The sequence below is a fragment of the Chelonoidis abingdonii genome, chromosome 7, assembly GCF_003597395.2.
Source record: "Chelonoidis abingdonii isolate Lonesome George chromosome 7, CheloAbing_2.0, whole genome shotgun sequence".
NCBI lineage: Eukaryota > Metazoa > Chordata > Testudines > Testudinidae > Chelonoidis > Chelonoidis abingdonii.
Genome location: NC_133775.1, coordinates 38,115,357 through 38,139,017, shown reverse-complemented (window position 1 = coordinate 38,139,017; position 23,661 = coordinate 38,115,357). Strand labels below are relative to the sequence as shown.

At 37.5% G+C, this 23,661-nt stretch overlaps 1 protein-coding gene across 2 annotated transcripts in view; it reads right to left on the bottom strand.

Moving 5' to 3' along the window:
- Nucleotides 1-4,151: 4,151 nt before the first annotated feature.
- Nucleotides 4,152-23,661, bottom strand: part of SNX7 (sorting nexin 7) — a 68,440-nt gene continuing 48,930 nt past the window's right edge. Inside the window, exons 8-9 of one of the 2 annotated variants that reach the window (XM_032804979.2) lie at nt 13,079-13,231; nt 4,152-4,556 (exon numbers count right to left, since the gene is read on the bottom strand). In XM_032804979.2, the coding sequence (XP_032660870.1) occupies nt 4,476-4,556; nt 13,079-13,231 (234 nt within the window). In that variant the 3' untranslated portion in view covers nt 4,152-4,475. Of the gene's footprint in view, nt 4,557-10,955; nt 11,536-13,078; nt 13,232-23,661 lie in introns of those variants that run through there. The other variant, XM_075067812.1, reaches the window with a different exon arrangement.

Genomic DNA, 23,661 nt, shown 5'->3' with positions numbered 1-23,661 from the left:
AGAAACAATGAGGTGAGTAGAAGTATTCTTTTTACTTGGATAACTTAACATGTTGGAATAGAGAGCAGAGAATACCAGACAGGAAGTTTGTGCCGATAAGAAAGCTATCACCTCACCTTATCTCCTTAGTATCTTGTCATGGGATAGAGAACTGGCTAAAAACAGGGTGAACAAAGGGTAGGAATAAATGGCAGAATCGTTTCAGAATGGCAGAGGATGTATAAAGTGGGTGTTCCCCAACGCGGTCAGTCCCTAGCGCCAACCATCCTATTCAACTGTTTCATAAATTGATCGGGAAAGGGGTAAAAGTGAAGGTTGAAGAACGTTTGCCAGATGATACTAAACTGCCTCAAACTAGTTAAAACCAAATCAGACTGTGAAGAACTTCAAAAAGATCTCTCAAAACCAAGGATGTGCAACAAAAGGCAAATGAAATTTAATGTGGATAAGGTAAAGTTATGCACATTGGGAAGAACCCAACTATTACATACAATATGATGGGCTTTTTAGGTGCAACTTAATTCAGGAAAAAGATCTGGAGTTCCTTGTGGATAGTTCTCTGAAGACATCCATGGAGTGGTGCAGCAGGCAGTCAAAAAAAGCAAACAGGATGTTAGGGAATTCATTAAAAAGGACAGAGAATAAGACAGAGAATTTCTTATTGCCTTATATAAATCCATGGTACACCAATCTTGAATACTGCATACAATGTGGTCTCCTCACTTCAAAAAAAAGATATTACTGGCATTAGAGAAAGATTTCAGGAGAGGGCAACTAAATGATATAGGTGGTTTGAAATGCGGTCCCATATGAGGAGAGATTTAAAGACGACTAGGACTTTTTCAGTTTGGAAACAGAGGGGACTAAAGGGGGGATATGTAGACGTACATTAAAATCACAAGTAGGTGGAGAAAGTTTATAAGGGAAAATTATACTTGTTTAACATAATATAAGAACTTAGGGGCCACCAATGAACATTATATGGGCAAGCAGGTTTAAAACAAATAAAGGAAGTTTTCTTCACGCAGCGGCAACACATGTCAACGCTTTGTGAGAACTCTTCCTGAGGAGGGTTGTGAAGGCCTGGGGGACTATAACTATAACAGGGTTTAAAAGAGAACTGGATAAATTCATGCAGGTTAAGTCCATTAATGGCTATTAGCCAGGATGGGTAAGGAATGGTGTCCCTAGCTTCTGCTTGTCAGAGGGTGCTGATGGATGGCAGAAGAGAGATCACTTGATCATTATCTGTTAGGTTCACTCCCTCTGGGGCACCTGGCATTGGCCATTGTTGGTAGACAGGATACTGGGCTGGATGGACCTTTGGTCTGACCCAGTACAGCCATTCTTATGTTCAGATTTTCAGGGTTATGTTTATTACCATAAGGCTAGAAACAAATTTTTGTTTGAAGTGACCACTTAGATTCGGCAGTACAATTATGTGGCAAGGGGTGCAGAATTCCCCAAAATAGAGGATGCAGGCTATAAGCATCTAAAACTTTGGGGGGTTGCTCAAGCACACACTGTGTACCTTAGAAAGATGACCCCATACTAAATTGTTGGACTCTATGCAAAGCCAGCAGACAGCTGGGAAAATCTGAAAATATAAGACAATAAGCCAGGGTGTTTGAGTAGCTGAAACATTTTGTAAGTTATAGACTAAGGAAAACAAAGACAACACAAAAGAAAGCTAAGTGTCTAGAAATAGGGCCAAACAACCAATAAGTTGTCTGAAAAATCACTTAAGAATTTCAAATTGTATTCAAAATAGTGTTACATCCTACAACAATGGTAATGATATTTTAATAATGAATAGATCTCCTCTGTACTTTACAATAATGCTATTAACAAATCATAAAAACCAAATCTGCTATAAATTATTCAACTGTTAAAACCCTCCCATAGAATAAGCAATATATTGGTATGAAGGAACATGTAACTGATGACTTTCCCATCACAATTCACGGCTTTGTTAAATATCAATAATCAAGTAAAAAGTAAATTATGAAATATACCAAAGCCAAAATTTGTAAATGTACTAAGTGTCTCTGATGTCTTTCTTGATGTACACCTGCCAATGTCCTCTCTGTATTACGGAGGTCAGAGACACAAATAGCCACAGATCTTCAAGTTTCAGATGTAATGATCTTCATCCTTCATCTAGGTTTGTGGCTAGAAACTTCCTGAATGTTATTCTACCAGAACTTGCCGAATTCACTGCTGAAAACACATAAAAGGTTCTGTACCTTCATCCACTTCTGTTAATCAGAGATCACACACCTTACCTCTCTTCTCTTTCGAGTTTAAACTACTGAAATTCCATTTAATTTTTTGCTTACGTTTATTTATTTGAATCTTTCGTCAGTTATACAGGGCCAAGCTGTGTTAAAAGACCTCTTTCCTGAGCTGTAGTCTGACTGCCATATTGAGCACTCATGCAGTTTATCTTTTAGGAATCCCACTACTGTGTGAGTTTGAGGTCAGACAAAGCTCAGGCCTTTCCCAAAAGATGCCTAAAAAGGACACCATTGTTGGTCCTCATAATATTTTATAAAGCACTTCAATCAACAGCTTAAGCTTTTGACTAGCAATAATTAGTCTAACATGTAATGCTTCACAAGGCATACCTTGAGTCAATCCAGAAACTGAAGCTACTGCAGAATGCAGCTGACCTTTTATTAGTGCTTCATATGGGCAGCACATAATACTAGCGCTTCTTAGACTTCTGGAAACTCACTGCTTGTCTGCAAGTTTTCAACTGAACTCAAAGGACTTGAGTTCCGACAGCGGTAATCAGAGAGGTGTTTGCCCTGGAAATCCCTTAGTTGAGGCTGGGAGGAGTGGGGTGAGGAAAGAGGAGAGGAAGACGGTCTGCTGGTAGCTTATTCTCAATTAGGAGCTCTCATTTGTAGTACTCACTGTCTACCTCTAGATCGCCAGAGCGTGGCATTTGTTAATCCTCCATAAAGCCAATGTTTCCCCTCAGATATTCTTGGAGGGAGTGGGGGAAGAATTACGGGATGGGCAAATATGGGATTATAAATACACATCATGATGGGCCCTGATCCTGCAAGCCCACGTGTGAGAAGTCTCACCAACTTCATTGTGTCTGCAGGACTGGGTAACAGGGTGAGCAAGTGCTATACTATTGTATGGCTAGTTCATTACATATACAGTGAGTTTTTCATTTTGTATTATATTTTTTAATATTGTAAAATTAGGGTCACAGAGAGGTGCTTAATAGACACAAACACTGAGAATGACTGACAGGTAGTAAGTAAAATTATTATGCAGGTTTATAAACTCATCAAGTTTACTACTTAGTAAATTTCAAGTGGATCTGAATTCTTTAAATGTTGTATTAATTTAACAGAGCATCTGTAATTTTTCACACTACATGTTGATGTGAATTGCTCCTCTGTCCCACAAAGAACATTGTGGAATGCAACTGCATTGTGTCAAGTACTATTTCATTGCCCTGAGATCTTATTTTTGGTGGACATCAGACAATATGTCTCAAATTAATTTGGAGTGTCAATCATCATCTTTTGACAAGCCATTCACACCTCTCTAGTTACTGCAAGATCTACGCAGATTTTAGTGTCAAGATAGCTCTGACCTGCACTTGAAGAAGTTCATATCTAGCTGGTATGGATTAAATTCTGTATACCCCAAAATCCCCAACGTATGCCTAAACTGCTCGTAATAACTAAATTCACTACTTTCACCTCTAGAATGTCAGTCACCAGTTTTTTGAGGCTACCAGAAATCACCATCCATCTCTCTCTATATATGAATATAAAAGTATTTCTAAATCAAGTAGTTTTTGATGGACTGTCAACTTGGCTCAAAACTTCCATAAAAATTCTACCCCAGCATAAGATCATAATGGAAAATTTCAGGGAGACTGATCTACATTTCGTAGAGAATTAGGGACGGTCAAAACCAGACTTGTGATAAAAGTTAGCTACCACTTCACCACAGACTGACACCAGCATAATCAATTTAAAAAAATAATAATGATCAACTACCTGAAAATTGTTATGTAGTTTTACGAAATGTTGGAAATGTATCTTACAAATAAAATTCAACAAAGCAAGCTAAAATGGCAAATGTAATTCTTAATGACTAGGGAAGAGGATTAAAACAAATTTTGTATTAAACTTTTTATTAAAATTGAGCTTTTTTTACATATTTAAAATATTTTATCCAAAATGACACAATATTTAAGAAAACAATTATATGAAAGCACTTGCATAAAATGTGTAAAATCATTACTGAGCAATATATAGCAATATATACCATGATCCAAAAATGTAGGTCAGGACACTAGAATACCTGAGTTTTCAATAGGCTGGTTTTCCAGATGTCACTGATTCTTACAGTTTTATTTCAAATGTATCTGGTCTCATATAAAGAGCACTTCTTTGGTTGGCAGAAACTGTACTGAAGAGGAAGATCGATCAGAAATATATTCAAGGCTTATCTTCAGAATCTTCTCCCAAGTGAAGATCCACTGTTTGAGATGTCAGGAAGGACTCCCAGGCAGCAAGGCACTTAAAGAAAACAGATACTTATGAATAAGGAATATGGATTTTTGGTAAAACTGATAGCTAAGGAGAAAACAAGAAAAGACCTATATCTATCTACATCTATATTTACCACAAACTGCTTCTGTGAGGAGTTACAGTGAGTAATAAATATGGTTTCCTAGAGAGATCAATGATATTCTGTTAGCCAACATGCTGAGCTACAAATAAATACCACTCCTGGATAATGACAAGTACACACTGCAAACATCACAAGTGTATATATTAGCATAAGGGAAGACATGGTAAGGAGTCTTTCATTAATTAACCTCTTCTTTAATCTCTCACTTTACATACAGGCAAAGATACCTTCCAAACAGACTGCATCAAATTAAAAGGAATGCAACATCAAACTGTCGGTTATAGTTCCTTAGCAATCTCTAAGGATTCATACTTGAGATCTTATATCCTTTCTCAGTTAAATTAAAGCAAATCCATTTGTTTCTAAACACTCAAAGTCACAGATTGTTCTGTGTACTAAAGAATAGAATCAAAGGGCGGAGGAAAAATGTAGCTTTTCTTGGACAAACATATACCTCTCCTGATGGCAAAACTTATTTTTAATTTTGCGAATATTTTTTCATTTTAGGAACCAATATTATATATATTGGGAGGAGGGATAGTTCAGTGGTTTGAGCACTGGCCTGTTAAACCCAGAGTTGTGAGTTCAGTCCTTGAGGGGGCCACTTAGGGATCTAGGGCAAAAACTGGTCTTCCTAGTGAAGGCAGCAAGCTGGACTCAATGACCTTTCAAGGTCCCTTCCAGTTCTAGGAGATTGGTGTAACTCCAATTATTATATAAGCATCAAATTACTTTGATAAATCCTTTTTGGCTCAAGTTGATTTGAATGAATATCTGTAGCTCAGAACACAAAGTTGTTTGGCACACCATTTTAAATTACAGGTGAATGTTAAGATGTCAGTTCTCAGAGAAAACCTATGATTAATGAGTATTGTGTGCACCGGCAGTCACCACCCAAAGCTTTCAAACTTTCCAAATTTCTGTCGCCTAGAGTGAGCCATTACAAAAGGTGAAAACATTCAGTGCTGCCACTATGTTGTGGTAGCTTTATCACTTTTGATGCTACAGGAAAACATGAAATTGTTCATGAAATTTAGTTTTCTTACCCAAATATCTGTTAATACCGAAGAGTAACACACCTTAATTAATACTTCCTGTATACAAGCTTTTCAAGAACAATCTGCAAAATTGATACTAAATAAGTCTTCTGAACATCTATAAGGAAAAGCATTTATCATATTAAATACCGAAAAGCATGCTCCCTTTATTCAAGCTTACTATTAATTCCAATTGCTCTGAAAATGGCATTGTTCCTTATGTGAAAAACTTTTGGAATAAGCTATTTAAGCTACAGTAGTTTACTATACGTGAATAAAATAAAACACATAGCATTCATTATTGTTTAGCAGAAGTGAAAAGGTCAATAGGTGAAGTTACAACTTTTGTCTTATCTGACATATTTATAGGAAAAACCTTCAAAGTTGAGCCATGAAATCTCTATTTATTAATAATGATTTGTCATTGTCACAAAAGCCCTGGATTTCATGATTTTCAGGGTTTTTCTTCTTCTTCTTCTAAAGTGACCAAGTCTTGGTATTCCTGGATACCTTCAATAAAACAAGTAGGTGGGATGGTGAAAAGGTCACAAGGAATCTTGACAGAAAATCCTGAAGGTCAGGACACAGGGAAGCACAGGAGGACAAAGCAGGGGGATGTCTGAATGACAACACAAAGGACCAGAACCATAGAGTCATAAAAAATTAAGGAAACCTGGGCTCAAAAGAATGACATTGTAAGATAGAAAGGGTTAGTATTGAAATGGCCAAGAGAGCAACAAAAGAAAATATTTAGAAGCCTTATTCTGTATGGATCCTTGGTTACTACAGAACATGTCAGTGACTCTATGGCTTGTATTTATTCACAAGGTGGCTTAGATCATCCCTTGTGCTAGAGACCCCGTGTACAAAGCAGCAAAGAATCCTGTGGCACCTTATAGACTAACAGACGTACAGAGTCCCTCTGATTCTTTTTTGATCATTCCCTGCTGACAAAGTCCCTTACTGATTCCCGCTTTCTCCGCGGTAAGCAGTAGCCCAGTACTTCCATTCTGGAGAGAGGCACCTCAAAAATCAAAGGAGGGAGAGGAATGAAACCATGTCATAAATAGATAGCTAAGGGTTAATGTTTCTTTTACCTGAAAAGGGAACCAAACACCTGACCAGAGGACCAATCAGGAAACCGGATTGTTCACAGCAGGGGAGGGAACCTCTGGAGGTTTTTGGCTTTGTCCTTGTCTTTTTGTTTCTTTCGGCTGTGAGAGAACAACTTTTCTTTCTATCTCCAAGCTTCTTTCTACCCTTCTGTTACCACGTTGTAAGTACAATGGAAGCAATGAGGTTTATTTATTCTGTCGTTGTATTCTACAATATGTGTTGTAACTTTGCTTGGACGTGGTTTAAATTTGGCTCTCTTTTGGATGACTGTTTATTCCTTTTTCTTATAAGCAACCAGCCCTGTTATAATTCACTTGATACAGTGAGTTATATAGGAGTTTATGTCTTTGTCTTTCTTTTGTATATAAGTTTTCTATCTTTTAAGACTTGTTGAGTTTTCTCTTCTCTGTCGGTAGTGAATTAAGGTACGAGTGAGACGGGGAATCTCTCTTACTGTGTTAGATCTTACAGAGGGTGCGCTCGGCAGCCCAGAGCAAGTTTGGTGGGAGGGGAAAGAGATAGGATTATCTCTGTTTCCTTGTGCTTGAGGTTTGTCTCTTTGTGGATAAGGAGACGTGCTTCTTGGTATTGTGATGTAAAAGATTACATCCGAACCTCTCAAGTTAGCCCAGGGAGGAACGTCTGGGTGGGAGGGGGAAGGGAAGGGAAGGGAGTTCCCTTGCCGGTAGACTCAGAGCTGCTGGGTCTTGGGGGTCCCCCAGGGAAAGTTTTGGGGAAACCCGGCGAGTTATCAGGAACTCTGAATCCTGACTGGTGGCAGCGAGATAAGATCCAAGCTGATAATAAGCTTGGGGGAGGTTCATTGCTAAGCACCCAGATTTGGACGCTAAGGTCCAGATTTGGGAAGAAGCAGCTTACCACAAACCATTAGATAGGATTTATGTGAAGAGCTGCATTTCTGTGCTGAATGACTAGATTGGGGAAAGGTTTCTTTGAGATGGCGAAAGAGTGCTGAATATGAGGAGAGAAGCAGCAGAAACAATGCTAAAGGAGAGCAGTTGGTGCCAGTTGATTTATGGGTGGAAATTAAGGTTGGTTTTGACATTCCGTGTAAAGTCCCTAATAAATGGAGTTGTTATAGATTCTCTCTCTCTCTCCCATATACAGTATGACAGCAGCTGAAAATATCTGAGATACTTGAGTTGGAGGCTTCCTCTCAGTGTAAAATGACCAGGGGGTGGGTACTTGCTGGGTGCTTTCTAATGATGATCCTAGATTCTGGGATTCGTTTCCTCACCTTGGTTCACCAGTGTCAAGACTGGCTTATCTTCATGGAATGTTGCAAGGCACATCTATTTTCCTAAACTTTTTCTGGGGATTGAGAGGGGTGCTCAGTCAGAATGTGTGCTGAATGCTGTTTACTGAAGTCGTTTTTGATACTAGATCACTGCTTTTTGAATTGTGTTTTAGATTTTGTCCATGTGACTAAAGACTTCACATGACATACATCTAAGTAACTTAAATAAAAAATAGCAATGTGGTTGGAAGATAAGAGTGACATCGCATTATCTTTTTAAACAAATTCACACTACATTTGGTCTTTTATTTATTTATTTATTTATTTTTAACAGAACCAGTCCACTAAAGTCTTTACAAGCCAAGATACAAAGATCTTTTAGTTATGCATGTGGTTCAATTTTTAATTTATTCTCATTTACGTAACAAAAATTCATTTCCCAAAATATAGGAATTACTGTGGCTCATTTTGTTGTCAGACATCACTGTGGTGCTATAGCTGACAAGATTTATAATTAACCAACACAAAACTAGATCTCTATGCCTTAGGCTCATGCTTTTTATACTGTGAAACATGAACTACATAAAATCACATTACTTTAAAAATATGTACTTTAACCATTCTTCTAGACTTATTTTATTTAGTTCTTCTGGTAGAGAGAAAAAGGAGATTCTAAATAAAGGATCATCAACAGGTTTCAACCAGGAAGACAAAAAAAATGTTAATAGGAAATTTAATCTGTACATATAAGGATTGTCATTTTGAAGGCAATTATTCATATAACTATTGTAGATCAAAGCAAAAAGCTAAATAGGCAAAACTGAAGGAACAAGATCTTAAGTAACGCTACTTTATCTAAAGCTAAAATGAATGTGTATTTCATTAGAGCACTACTGAGTTACATATTTATACTGAATTATTTTTAGCAATAACACTGAAAAGGTCTCCATACTGCACAGTTGCATGTCTACTTCACGATAAAATATAAAAACAGAATGCACAATAATAATGGCAGGAGCAGCATGAAGTATTTAAAGATACATAATTGTTTCCATTCCCATTCCCCCTATTTTCAGTGGCTAATGACATTCTTAAAAAATCATTTTTGGGGGGTGATGTTTTCTAGGCTGAGTTTCTATTTCTTTTTATAGAGGCTTGAGCATGTACAGTTCAGCGGTTCTTGAGCACAAAAAGAGAGTGAGGGAGACAGAGGGGTAGGAAAAAGCCACTTCCTATTATAAACAAAAGAGCTTTGCTTTTAATTCCTATAGCTGAAATGACTGGAGGCTGGAAGGTGAAATCTGGCATCCAAATTGCCCTCTTACAGGAGAGTATCCTGTCTTCTAGAGGAAAACAGATTTTGATTTAACCAAGTTCGGAAAGTTAAAAAAAAAAATTCACACACAAAGCATTTGTTAAGCTTATAAAGTGGAGCTCCTAAGGTCGGATGTGAAGTGCGTGCATGTGCAGCTAACAAAGCTATGCAAGAATATGACCAGCCAAATGTGTGAATATGAAGACGTTCAGGGTGCACTTACAAATCAATAAATTTTTCAAAGGTTTTTCCTATGAAGAGGAGGTTGAATAAAGTTTTGGAGTTGGAGAGAAGAAGTTACTTTGTTAGGTAAGTGGCTTTTTTAGCCCATTTTTGCATGTGTTTGACTGTACAGCATATCAGGTTGTAGATAGAAACTTTTTTATAAATTTGAATCAATAAATAAAAGATTAGCACAGAAAATTACTTAAATTCTCCGAGAAGAGCAAGCAATGTTGGTACTGGTAAGGATCTCACTATCCTATCAACGATAAACTAGCTCTGCTTCTGACTAATCTGTAAAGACTGAATAGGATTACAGTAGTCTGACACATGAAAAAAGTAAAATTAGCAGCTATCTTTTAAAAGGAAGGCTCATTCATGCAGAAAGAAAAATATTTTTCTCTCAGTGCCAAAATTAATTAAATATCACTTCATTGTACATTATGAAAGGAATTCTACCTCCACTCAGCACACACACTGGAAAACACAAGCTCTGCGCTGTACAGTCATTTGGTTCCACAAAGCCTACGTTTTTCTGGCCTTCAGATTTTGTTGCAATGCGCAGCCATTTTACTTAGCCTTTTCCAGAAGAAATGGGTTACCAAGGCTCTTTTTCTTTTGATGGCAGAAGAGAGTGTCAGTTTTGTTAATGTGTTTTTAATTTTGTTGGTACTAGACGAGATTGTGAGAAAAAGCATGTGAGGAAAACAACTAGGAGTAATCACAGTAGTTCTTTGAAGCCAGAGTTCAGTAATTCCAGTTATCTGCTTTGCTTTCACTAAATTGTATCATGTGATCTTTGAATTTTAGATGTACTAGTAACATAAAATAAAATGCTGTGTAGTGACTTTTTTTGTATCTTGTTTTATTTTACTAAATATATTTTTTTTCCAGTATGGCTGTGAAGAACTTTTGTACATACCATAACGAGAAAATATTTAACTGACACTTCAATCGGCCATAATCAGTTCTAAGCTATAGGTGACTTGCTCAGCTGTAAACTCCACCTTTTGGACATAAAAACAACTTTATGTTTCCAGTATTTTGCAACTGGTCTGCAATGTAATACATGATACCTAGGTGGCTCCTGTGCTCAAGTCAATGGAGATACATATGGGTGCAAGAAATCTGCCTGCATCGCTCCAAATGCAGGATCAGGGATCTGTCCACTGATCCCACCTGTACAATTTCTTAAAAGAAAAACAGTGATTGGTTACAATTCAGGAATAAAACTACTATAATAAAATATTTTTAAAATATCTGTTATAGTTTCAATATCTCCATCAAATGGAGAAAAATCTCTCTACATTAGACTAGCCATTTTAGTGGTGAAAATTTTTAAGTAGTTTACATTTTGTAATTACATATAATGATCTGAGTATTTCATTGCACCGCACTTTTTCTTTAGCCAGGACAAACCAACATTCCACAACTAGTAACATCAAAAAAGTGCCAAATGTCAAAAGATGAAGCTCAGGCACTTATGCTTGGCAACTATCAACATGCTTAAAGATGAAAGGAAAAGCAAGTTTTGCACTCTTCACTTCAATCATATACTAGAGGGCTGTAAGGGTGATTTTATTTTTAAGTTCTTTGTTGGTTTCTGGCATTAGAAATACTCAGTTCTGACTTTCCTGTTTTTGATGAAAGAAGTAGTTTCAATGTTTTGAGGACCTGGATGCTGATTGGATTTGGACTTGATATAAATGTTGTATATAATTCCCACCCCCACCCATTTCTAAATAAATTCTTTCAGGCATTATAATGAGGCAGAAAAGGGTATACAAACCATTTCAAAAAATAATTTACAGGTCACCAACAGTGTTGCATCCCTAGGACATCTTCACAGGAGAGGAAAAGTGGCTTACAGATTCCTGTAAGCCTGCAATTTCCACATGCTCCTCATCGCACCCAAACTTCTCAAACAAATACAAAAAGAGCTTTGTAAGAAATTATCTAAAAAGCCCTAATTGTTCAGCTGTATCAGTTTGATAGTACTTGATACAGACAGTTTTGTAGAGGCCTCTGATATTTAAATATTTAAATTAAAGTCCTAACTAAACTAAGACCATTTCTTTTCATGACAGAGAATCCAGGGACTGTATCTGTGTCTCAATTTATCTATAAGTTAACAAGATATTCCGTTATGGTTAACATTTGTATATATTCTTGATGTAGTCAGACGTCACTAGGTCACTGAAAAAGAAGAGGATACCAAAAAACTTTAATGTCTGATTTCAGCAAATACTTTGATCTTAATATATAACAGCAGATTGTCAATGTCCATGCCTCCCACAGACAATATGTTAATTACGTGGACTTGATTATCATGAGTTCTGCCTTTTCAATTACATTCTATTGCAATGATTTGTAAAATCAGGACACAGTCATCTACTCAGAGTAAGCCACAAAAAGCTCAGAAAAAGGAGATTGCAAAGTATAAAAATTGTATTAATAAAGGAAACAAATGATTTCTTTCCCATTAACAAATAGTTTATTGGGCTGAAGTACATTTTTCAAAGTAAAAAGAAGCTTTTAAACAAACAAAAAAAAAGATAAAAAAAAAAAATCACACAAATATCTAGCCTACCAGGATTCTTACAAAATGTACACTGAGAACAATACCATTTTTGATCACGAAGAAGCTTCACAGAACACTCTGCAAACCTTGTCAAGTGTTTTCTAGTTCTCCTTACAAATACATATATAAACTCTCTTTAATCAGAAAGCGTATATACTTGTCAAAGGGGTAATAACAGAGACCATTAGAAACCATACATTTGCTGATAAGTCTTGGGATGACACCATTTGCTTTCTTTCTAGACTAAGGGAGACTTCAGTTATGTAAAGTACCAATGTATCTATTTGTTGTACACCATTATATAAAGGACACAGTTTTAGTAGACTTAATTTTTTTTTTTTTTTTACAGTGTATAATGTATTCTTCCAGTAATTTTCCCAAAATTTTATCACCACTATTTTGTATTGATTTTGTTGCTTGTTTGCAATTTGAAGGATATTAGAGATTCCTAGATCTGGGAATACAGTTAATTTTTAAAGATAAAAGAAAAAAGATAGTTTTCTTTTATACAAAATCATTTACATGAGTGAGAGTTTTCAGGGAAGCAGTCTCATGCAGCCCCAGTAAAAGGTTTTCCCAACTGAAACACTATAGCTCACATTGAACAGAAAAAAATATATGTTCAAATTTCTGTGCTTAGTAAAACAAGACTGCCCTCTGTTGATGATGAACTTAGGATCAGCATGCTTGGGCTCAGGTAAAATACACACCATGTATACTGGCCAATTAAACACCAATTTGACAAAAATATTGAATTTGAACTTAACACGTTCAAATGAGGATACAGACAATTATTTTTAAAAACAATGCACTGACTTCTAAAAGGAACTGAAATAAATAAAAAGTAATAAAACTAAAACAAAAAAAGTGTGTTTTACCTGTTCATAATAGTGGATATTATTTTCGGCCACATTAAGAAATGCTGTTTTCATATCATGTTGCATGTTTTGTTTCCATCTATCCCAGTCAGCCTTCAGAGCATTATTGGCACATGCCACTTTATCTTCAAGATTTCCAATCTCTTCCGTAAGCTAAATAAAAATATTTAATAGTTAAAGTTATTTAGAGAAGGTCATTATTTAAAATGTGCTTGAAAGCTGGTGGTCATAGTATAGTAAGCTGAACAGAATACAAGACCACAGCATAATATTAAACTCAGGATGAAGAAAATCCTGTGCTTCATTGTTAATCTTGGATTTTATACAAACCAAATACCTCAATACAATTTCTAAGTGACTAATACAACACAAAATCCAGACAAGAATTAAACTGTTACCAAAAATAATCTTGTCAATTGCAAAGTTAGTCTTTGGTATCACATTATTTGCACTTAACAGAAATGGATTTCCTCCTTGCCAAAAAAATGAAAAATACAAAACCACACCCACCACCACACCTCTGTGGGATGCAGAATGCAATTATCCAAATTGGAATTTGGCCAGGCCATCTGAGAAAACTGTGCTGGGGTCTTTAATGATATCGCACAGTTGTGATCTGTATTTTCTCTGAAAGACAATTCAGAGGGAAGGCAATGGAACTTTTATGCAGGAACTTTCCACTTTCCTGTATTGCACCTTACAATCTGACTGAAGAACTAATCAATGCAGGAGAAAAAAAAAAAAATTAAAACAAGGGTCTTTGCTGCAGGCTAACTTTTCATTTCTTCCGAAGCCTTCTCAGGGAGCCTGGATCTGCAGCCTTCAGGCTGGTGAGCAGACAGTTTCTTCTAATTACTATAGATGCCAAAACTGAGTGTTGAGACTGGTGAAATATGAGACATTTAATGGGGTAAGGTCCTCTACTTAATGAACCATCTAGCCCTTCCAATAACCTATTGCAATTGTACCTATTGCAATTTCTGAATCAAGCATGATAAATTTGGCTTGTAGCAAATATGGTAACAGATAAATCTTCTACAGTCATGGATCAAATTACTGTGCTGGGATTGCACAATGACCGTTGGTAATATACACTCTTTTCTGAAGTAAGGATTTTTTGTTGTTGTTGGTTTGTTTTTGTTTAAGAGATTAGGTGCAAGTTCTTATTTTGATAGAAATTTTTTCTGCTGATTCTTCAATGAGCGAAGTGCCAAGAATGAGAAAACTGAACACAGTAACTGGAACTTACTGATGGAAAACAAATATAACAAGTTACCCCAGTAGACCCTCAATGAGCCAATGTTCTATATTTAGATGGAGCTCTATAGTGGCTCAGCTGCAATTCTGAAACGCAGCTGTGCTCTAAGGACCTGGGAAAATCGGGCAGAAATATTGCCAATAATGCAGCTGGTAGTTTCAGCCACTACTGGGGGAAACTCCACCTCCTTCTGTTCCCTCCATTAGGCAGACCCCAGTTACCAGGCATCCTGCATTTCAAACACTCTGACCTGTTCTCAGTTCAAGAGCTCCATTGGTGTAAAACTGAATAATTCCCCTGAAGCTAAGAAGCTCAAAGGGCAAAAGCTCTTGTTAATCTGAACCTCCAAAAGTTTGCAATAACCAGTGATGCCTTTAGATAATTAGGGTTCAACTGTAATTCAACATGCACAGTATGTGTATGAATCAAAATTCAGACCACACCACAGAGTATGGAGAGCTTCAGTCTGCACCCACTACTCTAAACAAGCCTTGAAGGACACTGTTCTGATATAACTGGTGCCTGCGGCACAGCATACTTCTTTAGAACCTCAGTAAGTGACCCTGTTTGAAATCTTTGCAGACCAAGAGACTGCATCTGCCGCCCTGAGACTCTGTGCTATGTCCATGGGTGCAAGCAGCACACGAAAATCTCTTGCTGTAAGAAAAATACTACCTCTGTAACCAAGCAGAGACAACCTGAATTAGTCAAGCAGCCCACTACCTGGAACATTTCCATTACATAAGACTGTGGAAATTTCTCTTTGCTTCCCATATATTTTCAGCATGCACTTCACCAGTTCTTTATGATACAAATGGTTGGGCACGTTATGCACCCTGTTCAAATAATGAACAGCAGTAATTCTACAGACCATCAGCAGCATGACACAAAACACAAGACCACAGTCAGTTAATAGCCTAGCTTCCAAAACTTCAATATGTGGTGAAACTCAAGGAACCAAAATTACTCTCTTGGCCATACCCTGTATGATCTAATTGTGTTTTTCAAAAATACTAAAGCAGATTGCCTTAGAACCCCTCCCACCTTTTTTTTCTCTTCAAAATACCACGTATTTTTAATTGGTGGTTGCATTATGGGAAGACAGTTGAATGAACTGGGCAACAAACATGAAAAATGAATTTTCTATCTCAAAAATAGGCTGGGCAGAACTCAGTTATCTTTTGAAATTACAAACAAACAAATAAAAAATTATCTATTTTTATTTTTAAGCTTTTTTTTATTTTTATCAGTCTGAATTTTCACAGTTGAAAGAGATATCAGATAGTAACTGTTTAATGACAGTAGAAGCTGTATGTAGTGATCTCAAAACGTAAAGCCACAAAACAGTGAATGCAGAGCTGCAGCTTCATCTCCAGTCCTAGGCATCACAGAACAGACTGGTCCAAACCCATTGTCCCACAGACATCAGCTGGAGTTTTCTGGCTGATTATCACACATTGTTGATGTGAGGCTGTTTATCACACATTGTTCTGAGACATTCTGGTTTCACTGAGGCTGCACTGGGATTGGTGGCACAAATCAGCAAATCTTTAGTCTTTACAATAAGGATTGGTAATAGGAGTGTGCTGGGGGATGTTACTGTAGGGTACAAAATAGGGTGCTGCGAGGCCATCCCACTGCTGAGTAGCTCTGGCCCAGGGATGGCAGATGGCCTCCTGCACTCTCAAGCCAGTGAATGAGTGTGGCTGTGACCATACGGCAGCATAAGGCTCCTTGTGTGGCCAAGGAGCCTGAGGTACCACATCCCTGTGGGAGGCTGCAGTAGTCCTGGATGGGCAGAGCAGAGACCCTCAGCCACTGGGAGGCCAATCCACTACTGAATGGTTCCAGCCCAGGGGTGGTGGATGGCCCCTGCAACTCCCAGCTGGTGAGTGAGTGAATGGGGCTGTGATGATAGAGTTGCAAGGGGCTTCCTCCCCAGCCGAGGCCCCAAGATACCACATCCCTGCAGGGATTAGGTGTGTGGGGGGAAACTGCACTCACCAACTCTATTAATGAGCATTTCTTTTTCATCAATTTGTGTGTATCAGTTGAAAACATGGTTTACTGACAACTAACAATTTAAATAGAATCCTTCCAAAACTACTAGTTTTAAGTGCAGCAGCTTAGGCTGTCCTGGCTATCTGTGGCTGTTGACATACCTTTACTTGTGTGGCACTTTCTAGGAACGCATGTTGAATATTCTTGCAGAAATGCATATGAAAATAAAAGACATGTTCTTAAATCAGGTTTGCTAACTTGCATTAGCTAACTTGGGTTAAATCAGCAGTGAAGACACAGAAATTCAACTTTTAACTCGGGTTAGTAGCTCAAGTTCAACCCCAGGCCACTACTGGGCTTTAACTTGAGCTGCTAACCCAAGTTAAAAGCAGAGTTGCCGTATCTCCACTGGTATTTTACCCTGAGCCAGCTAAACACTGGTTAAGAACACACTCTTTTTTTGCAGTGAGGAGATACCATTAGGGCTATATTCTGCCTCCAGATATGCAGCATACACATCTTCCAGTGAAGTTGATGGGAGAGTCAGAGCTGCAAGTGAGTCAAGGCCAGAATTTAGACCTTAAGGCAGTATGTTCCATTTTATCATTTTGACTATGAAGCTTAGAATCTATTTGAAACATACCAGAAAATAAATCAAGAACCATCACTCACTTTAGCAGACAAATTCTGAAGCCAAACAAGCCAGCCATGACAGTAGAAATCAGGGAATAAAGGTCCAGTCTCTAAACAGTAACATGCACATAGTATGGTGCCGATCTACAAGATACTTACTTGCTGTTACAATTTATCCTCACAATAAAACTTGGTTATGCACATATTTTGTTTTGCCAGCCTTACTGAAGCAAGTATTTTTGATAGCTTAAGTCTCTTACAGAGTGATCCCAGCAGAAAACCATAGAGTTAAACAAACATTTAATTATTCACTAAGAACTTATATTCCAGACTATGGCCAGGGGAGAAAGTTAGTTTACTGTACAAAGCAATGGTTACTCCCAACAACAAAGTCTTTATTTGAACTACAAGTTTCAACAGCAAAACCACTCAAGACACTGAAGAATACATAATACACACTCAGCTAACCCAATTATAAACACACAATATACCTTTCTTCTGACCCAGCATTTCTCAATAAAATTCATTTTTTTCATTCAAGAGTTGCATGAATTTCTATTTAGCTTTCAGGGTAGCATGTGAATTAGAGAAAATGGTTTATGTTGTATACTAATATTAAACCCTTCTAGCCTGGTATTAAAGTAAAATACACAGCCCAAATACAATAAAAGGGAATGTCAGGGAGTTATAAAGCCTGTGTTACTAGTTCAAATCCAGACCTGAACAGTATAACCACAAAGCTATCATTTAATGGTTATTTGATGGTCTAGGCTAAGTAAATTTCTGGTGTCAGTTCAGGCCAAACTAACGCCTCTCCAAGTAACAAGGTATACTAATTAGCATATTTGCTGGCAATTCCAGGAAAGAGGCCAGGAATTACATAGGTATGAAGACTGAGGTTCTCTCTCCAGAACAAGGCTGAGTTACATTAGAGGGCATGACAGGGACAACTGCCAACATCTGTAAATTCTACAAATAAAGTAGGATTCTGGAGGACACCAAGTTCCCAAACAACAGTGGAGTTACATGCTCTCTCCTGTGAATTAGAGGGTTTTTTTAAATAATACAAGTCTTAAGATTTTAGGCCCTGGTTTCAGATGGTTCCTAAAGCTCTGTTCTCCTACTAAAATAGAACCCGCACTGAATCCTTATTTTGTTGCAATGCAATGTTGTATCAATGTGTTTTTTCATCATGCAATGAAAAAATTCAAAACACCAGCATAGGTACACGTAGTGCAACTGAGCACAGGATGGGACACAGCCATATTATGCTATTCCTGTAGGGTTCTTCATTCCCTCTGCTCAGTCCTGTCCCAACAGGTTTCACATTTTTCTATCCCTACTTCCTCATCCGGTCAAGAGCAGTGGCACGTGCTTGTAATGCAAGCTACCTGAGAGATTCAGACTGGCGGATCACTCAAGGGTTCTGGGCTGCAGGACCCTAGTCTGATCAGGTGTCTAGTGCCACTGACATTCTGGCCAGCGGATGGCTGAAGGACTGGCTAGAACAACACAAATGACGTGTTGTGATCAGTGCTCTCTCTGTGAGAGCGGAAGGACCAGGTGATCAAGGTGACTTTCTCATCTAATGCCTCAGTTCCACCTCTTACTGAAAGATGGAACTAAACCCATTGTGGCTGGTAACTGCTTATTTGCTGGTGGAACACAGAAGCCAACTTTCACACGGTAAATAAGCACCCCAACTTTCACAGTAAAAATCAAGCTACTCCCATTTCAAAACAAGGCCAAAACAAGCCAATAATTAAGAACTCCAACACTCGATGTGACTAGACTCCCCCAGCGTGAAGTCTGGGACTGTGGTGGGCCTGGTGTGCACCCCTGACTCTCCCCCCTGCTTGCTGCCAGGAGTTGATAAAAAAAAGAAGCCAAAAATGAGCCAACAAGCAACTTACAAGCCAATTAAACCAAAAATGAGCCCAATTCCTGCATTTTTTTTGCGGGTTTGGCATGTCTGCAGTGGAACCTTGCAGAGGTACTGCCAGGTTAGGAGGGTAGGAAGCTTCCAGATGTTTATAAGCACCCAAAATAGTGTCTACTAGTGGCCGGAGGGGAGCAGAGCACCAAAAAAAGAATTTCCCATTTGCAGTTACTATTTAGAGGTATCTGGGAAAGAAGTCAAAAACCTAGGACTATTCTGGTCCAAATGGAACTGCTGTTAATTAAGTATGTGGAGGGATGGTTGAATTGCAAATGCTATGATCACTGTGATTGGCACCTTTCGACAATTACTAAATTATCTTTTTAAAACAAATTCTAGTGGTTGTTCCTACACTTCACAGCTACTGAAAAAAAACAGAGTTCTCTTAAAATATATTCATGAATGTTAAACAAAAAAGTGGCTTGTTTCTATTTCTACATAGCTAAATTAAATACTTCAGAACAAATCAAAATTTTACCAGAAAATCATACATAAAGGAATGAAAGATTAAAATTGTTAGAATTCAGTTTGAATTAGTCAAGCCCTTTAAATATACCAAAACATATGTATAGCTGAATCAAATACCACAGTACTAAACTGAAGCAAATACAGACATACAACAAAGTAAAAAAATGAAGTGAAAGAATGATGGAACACTTAAAACAATTCACCTATCACAATTAAATGTATTTATAAAAAAGACTAATGTGCTTCCTAAAAATGATTTTCTGCAAAGTTGAATTAAAAATGTAAAAAAAACTTACTGGTATATCTACAAAAAAAAAAGAAAAAGAAAAAAGAAAAGAACGGGTATTTCAAGAGTTCTCTAAACATACACCTCTACCCCGATAGAACGCTATCCTCGGGAGCCAAAAAATCTTACTGCGTTATATCGAACTTGCTTTGATCCGCCGGGGTGTGCAGCCCTCCCGGAGCACTGCTTTACCGCGTTATATCCAAATTCGTGTTATAACGGGGTAGAGGTGTACATATAAGACCCCAAGCCTACCAATATTTATGCACTGAAGTAGTAGACCTAACAGGGGTACTGACGTACTCAAGGACCTGATCCTGAAAACACTTACACACATGCTTAACTTTACTCACATAAGCAATCAATGAGACTCAGAATGAGATTGCTTTAACACATCCATAAGAACCAGCGATTTAAATAACAGACATAATGTATAGCTATGGAACTCACTTTTTTTCTCAGTGACTACTGCAAGAGATTTCTGGGGGAGAGGCGGAGGGTGAGAGAGGAGAGTATTATAGCGTTTGTCATATTGCAAGATTAGAAAGAGGTGTGAGAGTATAAAATGAAACTACTCATAATTTATCAAATTAAAAACAAAACCTACATTAATGCAAATACAAAGACAGCACAATTAGTGCTAAAATTTGCGATCCCACAGCAAGGCTCACAGGCACACTACACATACGAAACAATTTTCTCCCCCTTTTCGTACAGACATGATTTATTAATTATATTATATTATAGTTTGTATATTTACTTATTTTGTGGCCATATAGTTATAGTTAAGACATATCATGCAATTTAGGGTGAAACCCTTGACCCGTTTGAACCGTGCATCCTTAAATATTGCATTCACAGTTTTGCTGTCAATTTCCTTATTTAAAATAATAATAATAAAAAAAAAAGGTCCCCCTCCCCCCCGCACACAATATTGCCTGTGGTTAACATTAGCATTTAAATTATCCCAATTAATTACCTCAGTGGAGCTGAATAGGGTAGAGGTATGTTCATGTCTTTGTCACTGCTATTTAGCTGAAGACAATTTTTTGTAAAGCTATGTTTGGAAAACAGCAGCACAGGATCACATTGTGATACCTGAATCTCTGTAGCAGAATGGCAGAAAATTAATACTTTTAAAATGAAAGCTTAAAATCTGCAAAATATTGTAAAATACAGCAAAAGTTAGAAGAGGCCCAATACTGAAGGATCTCTGATTTCCCCCTTATTTCCCACCTCAAAACTAAGCATGTAGAGTTAACTACTAAATAACTTAAACTTGGGATAGATGATGAATTGCTATGTTCCCTACAACCTACAATTCATTAATTATGAACTGACATAAGGAAGTATACCAGAGCAATACCTTTTTTCTACCTTATGAAACTTTGATTTCAGTATATTGTACCATGTTTGCTAACATGTGGCACTAAAATCTAGTTTGTGAAGGAGGAATAATCCACTTGACAAAAGCATTGCAAGAGATGGGACTATCCCTCAAAAAATGAATAAATAATGCAGTGTTTCTGGTTTAAAAGGTATTTTGAAGGTGCTGAATCAGTTGCTGAAGTAAAAGGGATGACGACAAGATAAAGTTGGTCTAAAACAGTTACTATCATGAAGATACCACAGAACCAATCAACCAATAAACAAATAAAAGGGGGGAGCTAGAGTGCAAAAATCTGTATCTCATACATTACAGAGGAAAAGAAATTTGCAACAAAATCCAAACAGCTACTGTTGAAAGATATAAAAAGTTGAGGCCAGAAACCCTGTAGGGTCCAGCTACCTTTAGTATATTACCGTAAATAGGAAACAAAACTTTCTATTGTAACTCTGAATTCTAAGAAACACAGAAAGTGAACAGCAGAATATTTCTGCTTTAAAACCATTGTCTTTTAAGTGAGTTACCTTAAGGATTACATGCATTCTTAGCTTTAAACTGTATTCACTTATGGAAGTTTCATATGTTTAGCAACTGATAAAGAGATCTTTATTCTGTGTATTGAACGAAATATAGACGCTTGAAAATTAGGCCTTAGGAATCTAGAACATTTACTGGCTAATTTAAAAAAATGTAAAAAATAAATACTTTACTTGTAGTACTTTTAATAAGCATATTTACGTAACACACTAAAATCAAATAGTATAAGACTCCATAACATATGTGATAAAATTAAGAAGTTATGATTATTTCAGTGGAACTGTCAAAAACATCTGATGCACTTCGTCAGCTGGCTTCGCAACATTACTGAGAGGTCTGTCATCTGACTTGATGCTTTCTAGCCTCTTTAGATTTCAGGCCATGTCTTTTTGGCATCAGTCCCTCAGTGGGATATAAACCACAGAATACTGGCAGCAAGAGCTAATTCATTTGTTCCAACAAGATTTATAATGGGAATTTCAGCATTTTAGATTTATTTTCCAGATTTTTTTTAACAGTTATCTCACAATAAACCTGTGTTAAATCCCACACTTAAGCTGAATTCAGTTCTCTCTTGTATGAAAACACAGCCAGGGCAGCAATATTCTACACTATTGGCTTTCTTCAGCTATATGTCAAATCACATATGCAGAGAGACAGGGTAAATACAATGAGCTTGTATTCTTGATTTACTCAAACAGAAAATCTTAATGTCATGAAGTTCACTTTGTGACTCAAACCTACTTGAATGAAATCAGAAAGCCTCAGCAGTAACAGCTGTATTGACCTCAAAATATTTTGTATCCTTTATAATCTCCCATTTCTTAAACCACTCAGTGACAAAGAACAATTTAACAACTCATCTAAAGATTTTGCACTAGCCTTTTATCAGCACTAATGGCAGTTTGTGATTCAACATCTATGGCAGAAATGCTTTTCAAATTGGATTAGAATTCATGCCACTCATTGTCAGTAGAATTTTTGACCACTAGATTGCACTGACAAGTTCAGTCTGATATCTGAGAGGAGATCATCAAAAGCTATATAAGATCTGCTTAGAACTAAATTTTAAAAACCATACAAAATAGAGCCAAGCTCAGTGGTGAATATTAATTATAATGAAAGCACCAGAGTAAGGTGCCTTCTCTACCATAAGCTTCTGCTTTCAGGCACTTCTTTTTAACCAAAAAAAAAATAATAAAAATCCTTTTATGCTGAAGTCACTGTTAAAAACTTCAGCATATTGTTTAAACATAGTAAAAGTCTTAACCATTTAAAATTCATCTGAATATGAAAAATGTTTCATATATTTTACGAAAAAAAACCGCTTAAAAAAGTGTTATGCCTCAAGTGTGCTAAATCAGTTTAATGTTAAAACTTCAAACTTGTTATTGACTTTGTTTTCACTGAGAACACACTTCCTAAGACAGGGTGAATGGTTTGTTTTGTTTATAAGTAAGGCTAAGATTTAGTCATGAGTATTTTTAGTAAAAGTCATGGACAGGTCACGGGCAATAAACAAAAATTGACAGCCCCGACCCGTCCATGACTTTTACTATGTGTATATATATACACACACACATATACACACACACCTGACTAAAACTTGACAGTTCCTAGGGCACAGGGGGCTGCTGCTCTGGGGGGCCCCAGGACACCGCTGCTGTGGGGGCTGGCGACTGACTGCCTCCAGCTAACCCTGCTCCAAGGCCCTGGGGACCGCTGCTTGGGTGCTTCTCCCATGCCAGCCACCTGAGCAGTGGGCAATCCTCGGGGCCAGCCACCCCAGGCTGCCCGAGCAGCGGTGAGTATGGCTGTCCTGGGGCACCTGAGCAGCTGGGCCCGGGATCAGCTGCACCAGCCTCTGCAGCTGTGAAAGTCACGGAAGCCAAGGAAAATCACGGAATCCATGACTTCCACGACCTCCGACAGAATCGCAGTTTTATTTAAAAGGGTCCAGCCCAAGCCCAAATGCCTACACCACAATTTTACAGCCCAAGCCCTGTGAGCCTAAGGGTATGTCTACACTACGAGATTATTCCGATTTTACATAAACCGGTTTTGTAAAACAGAT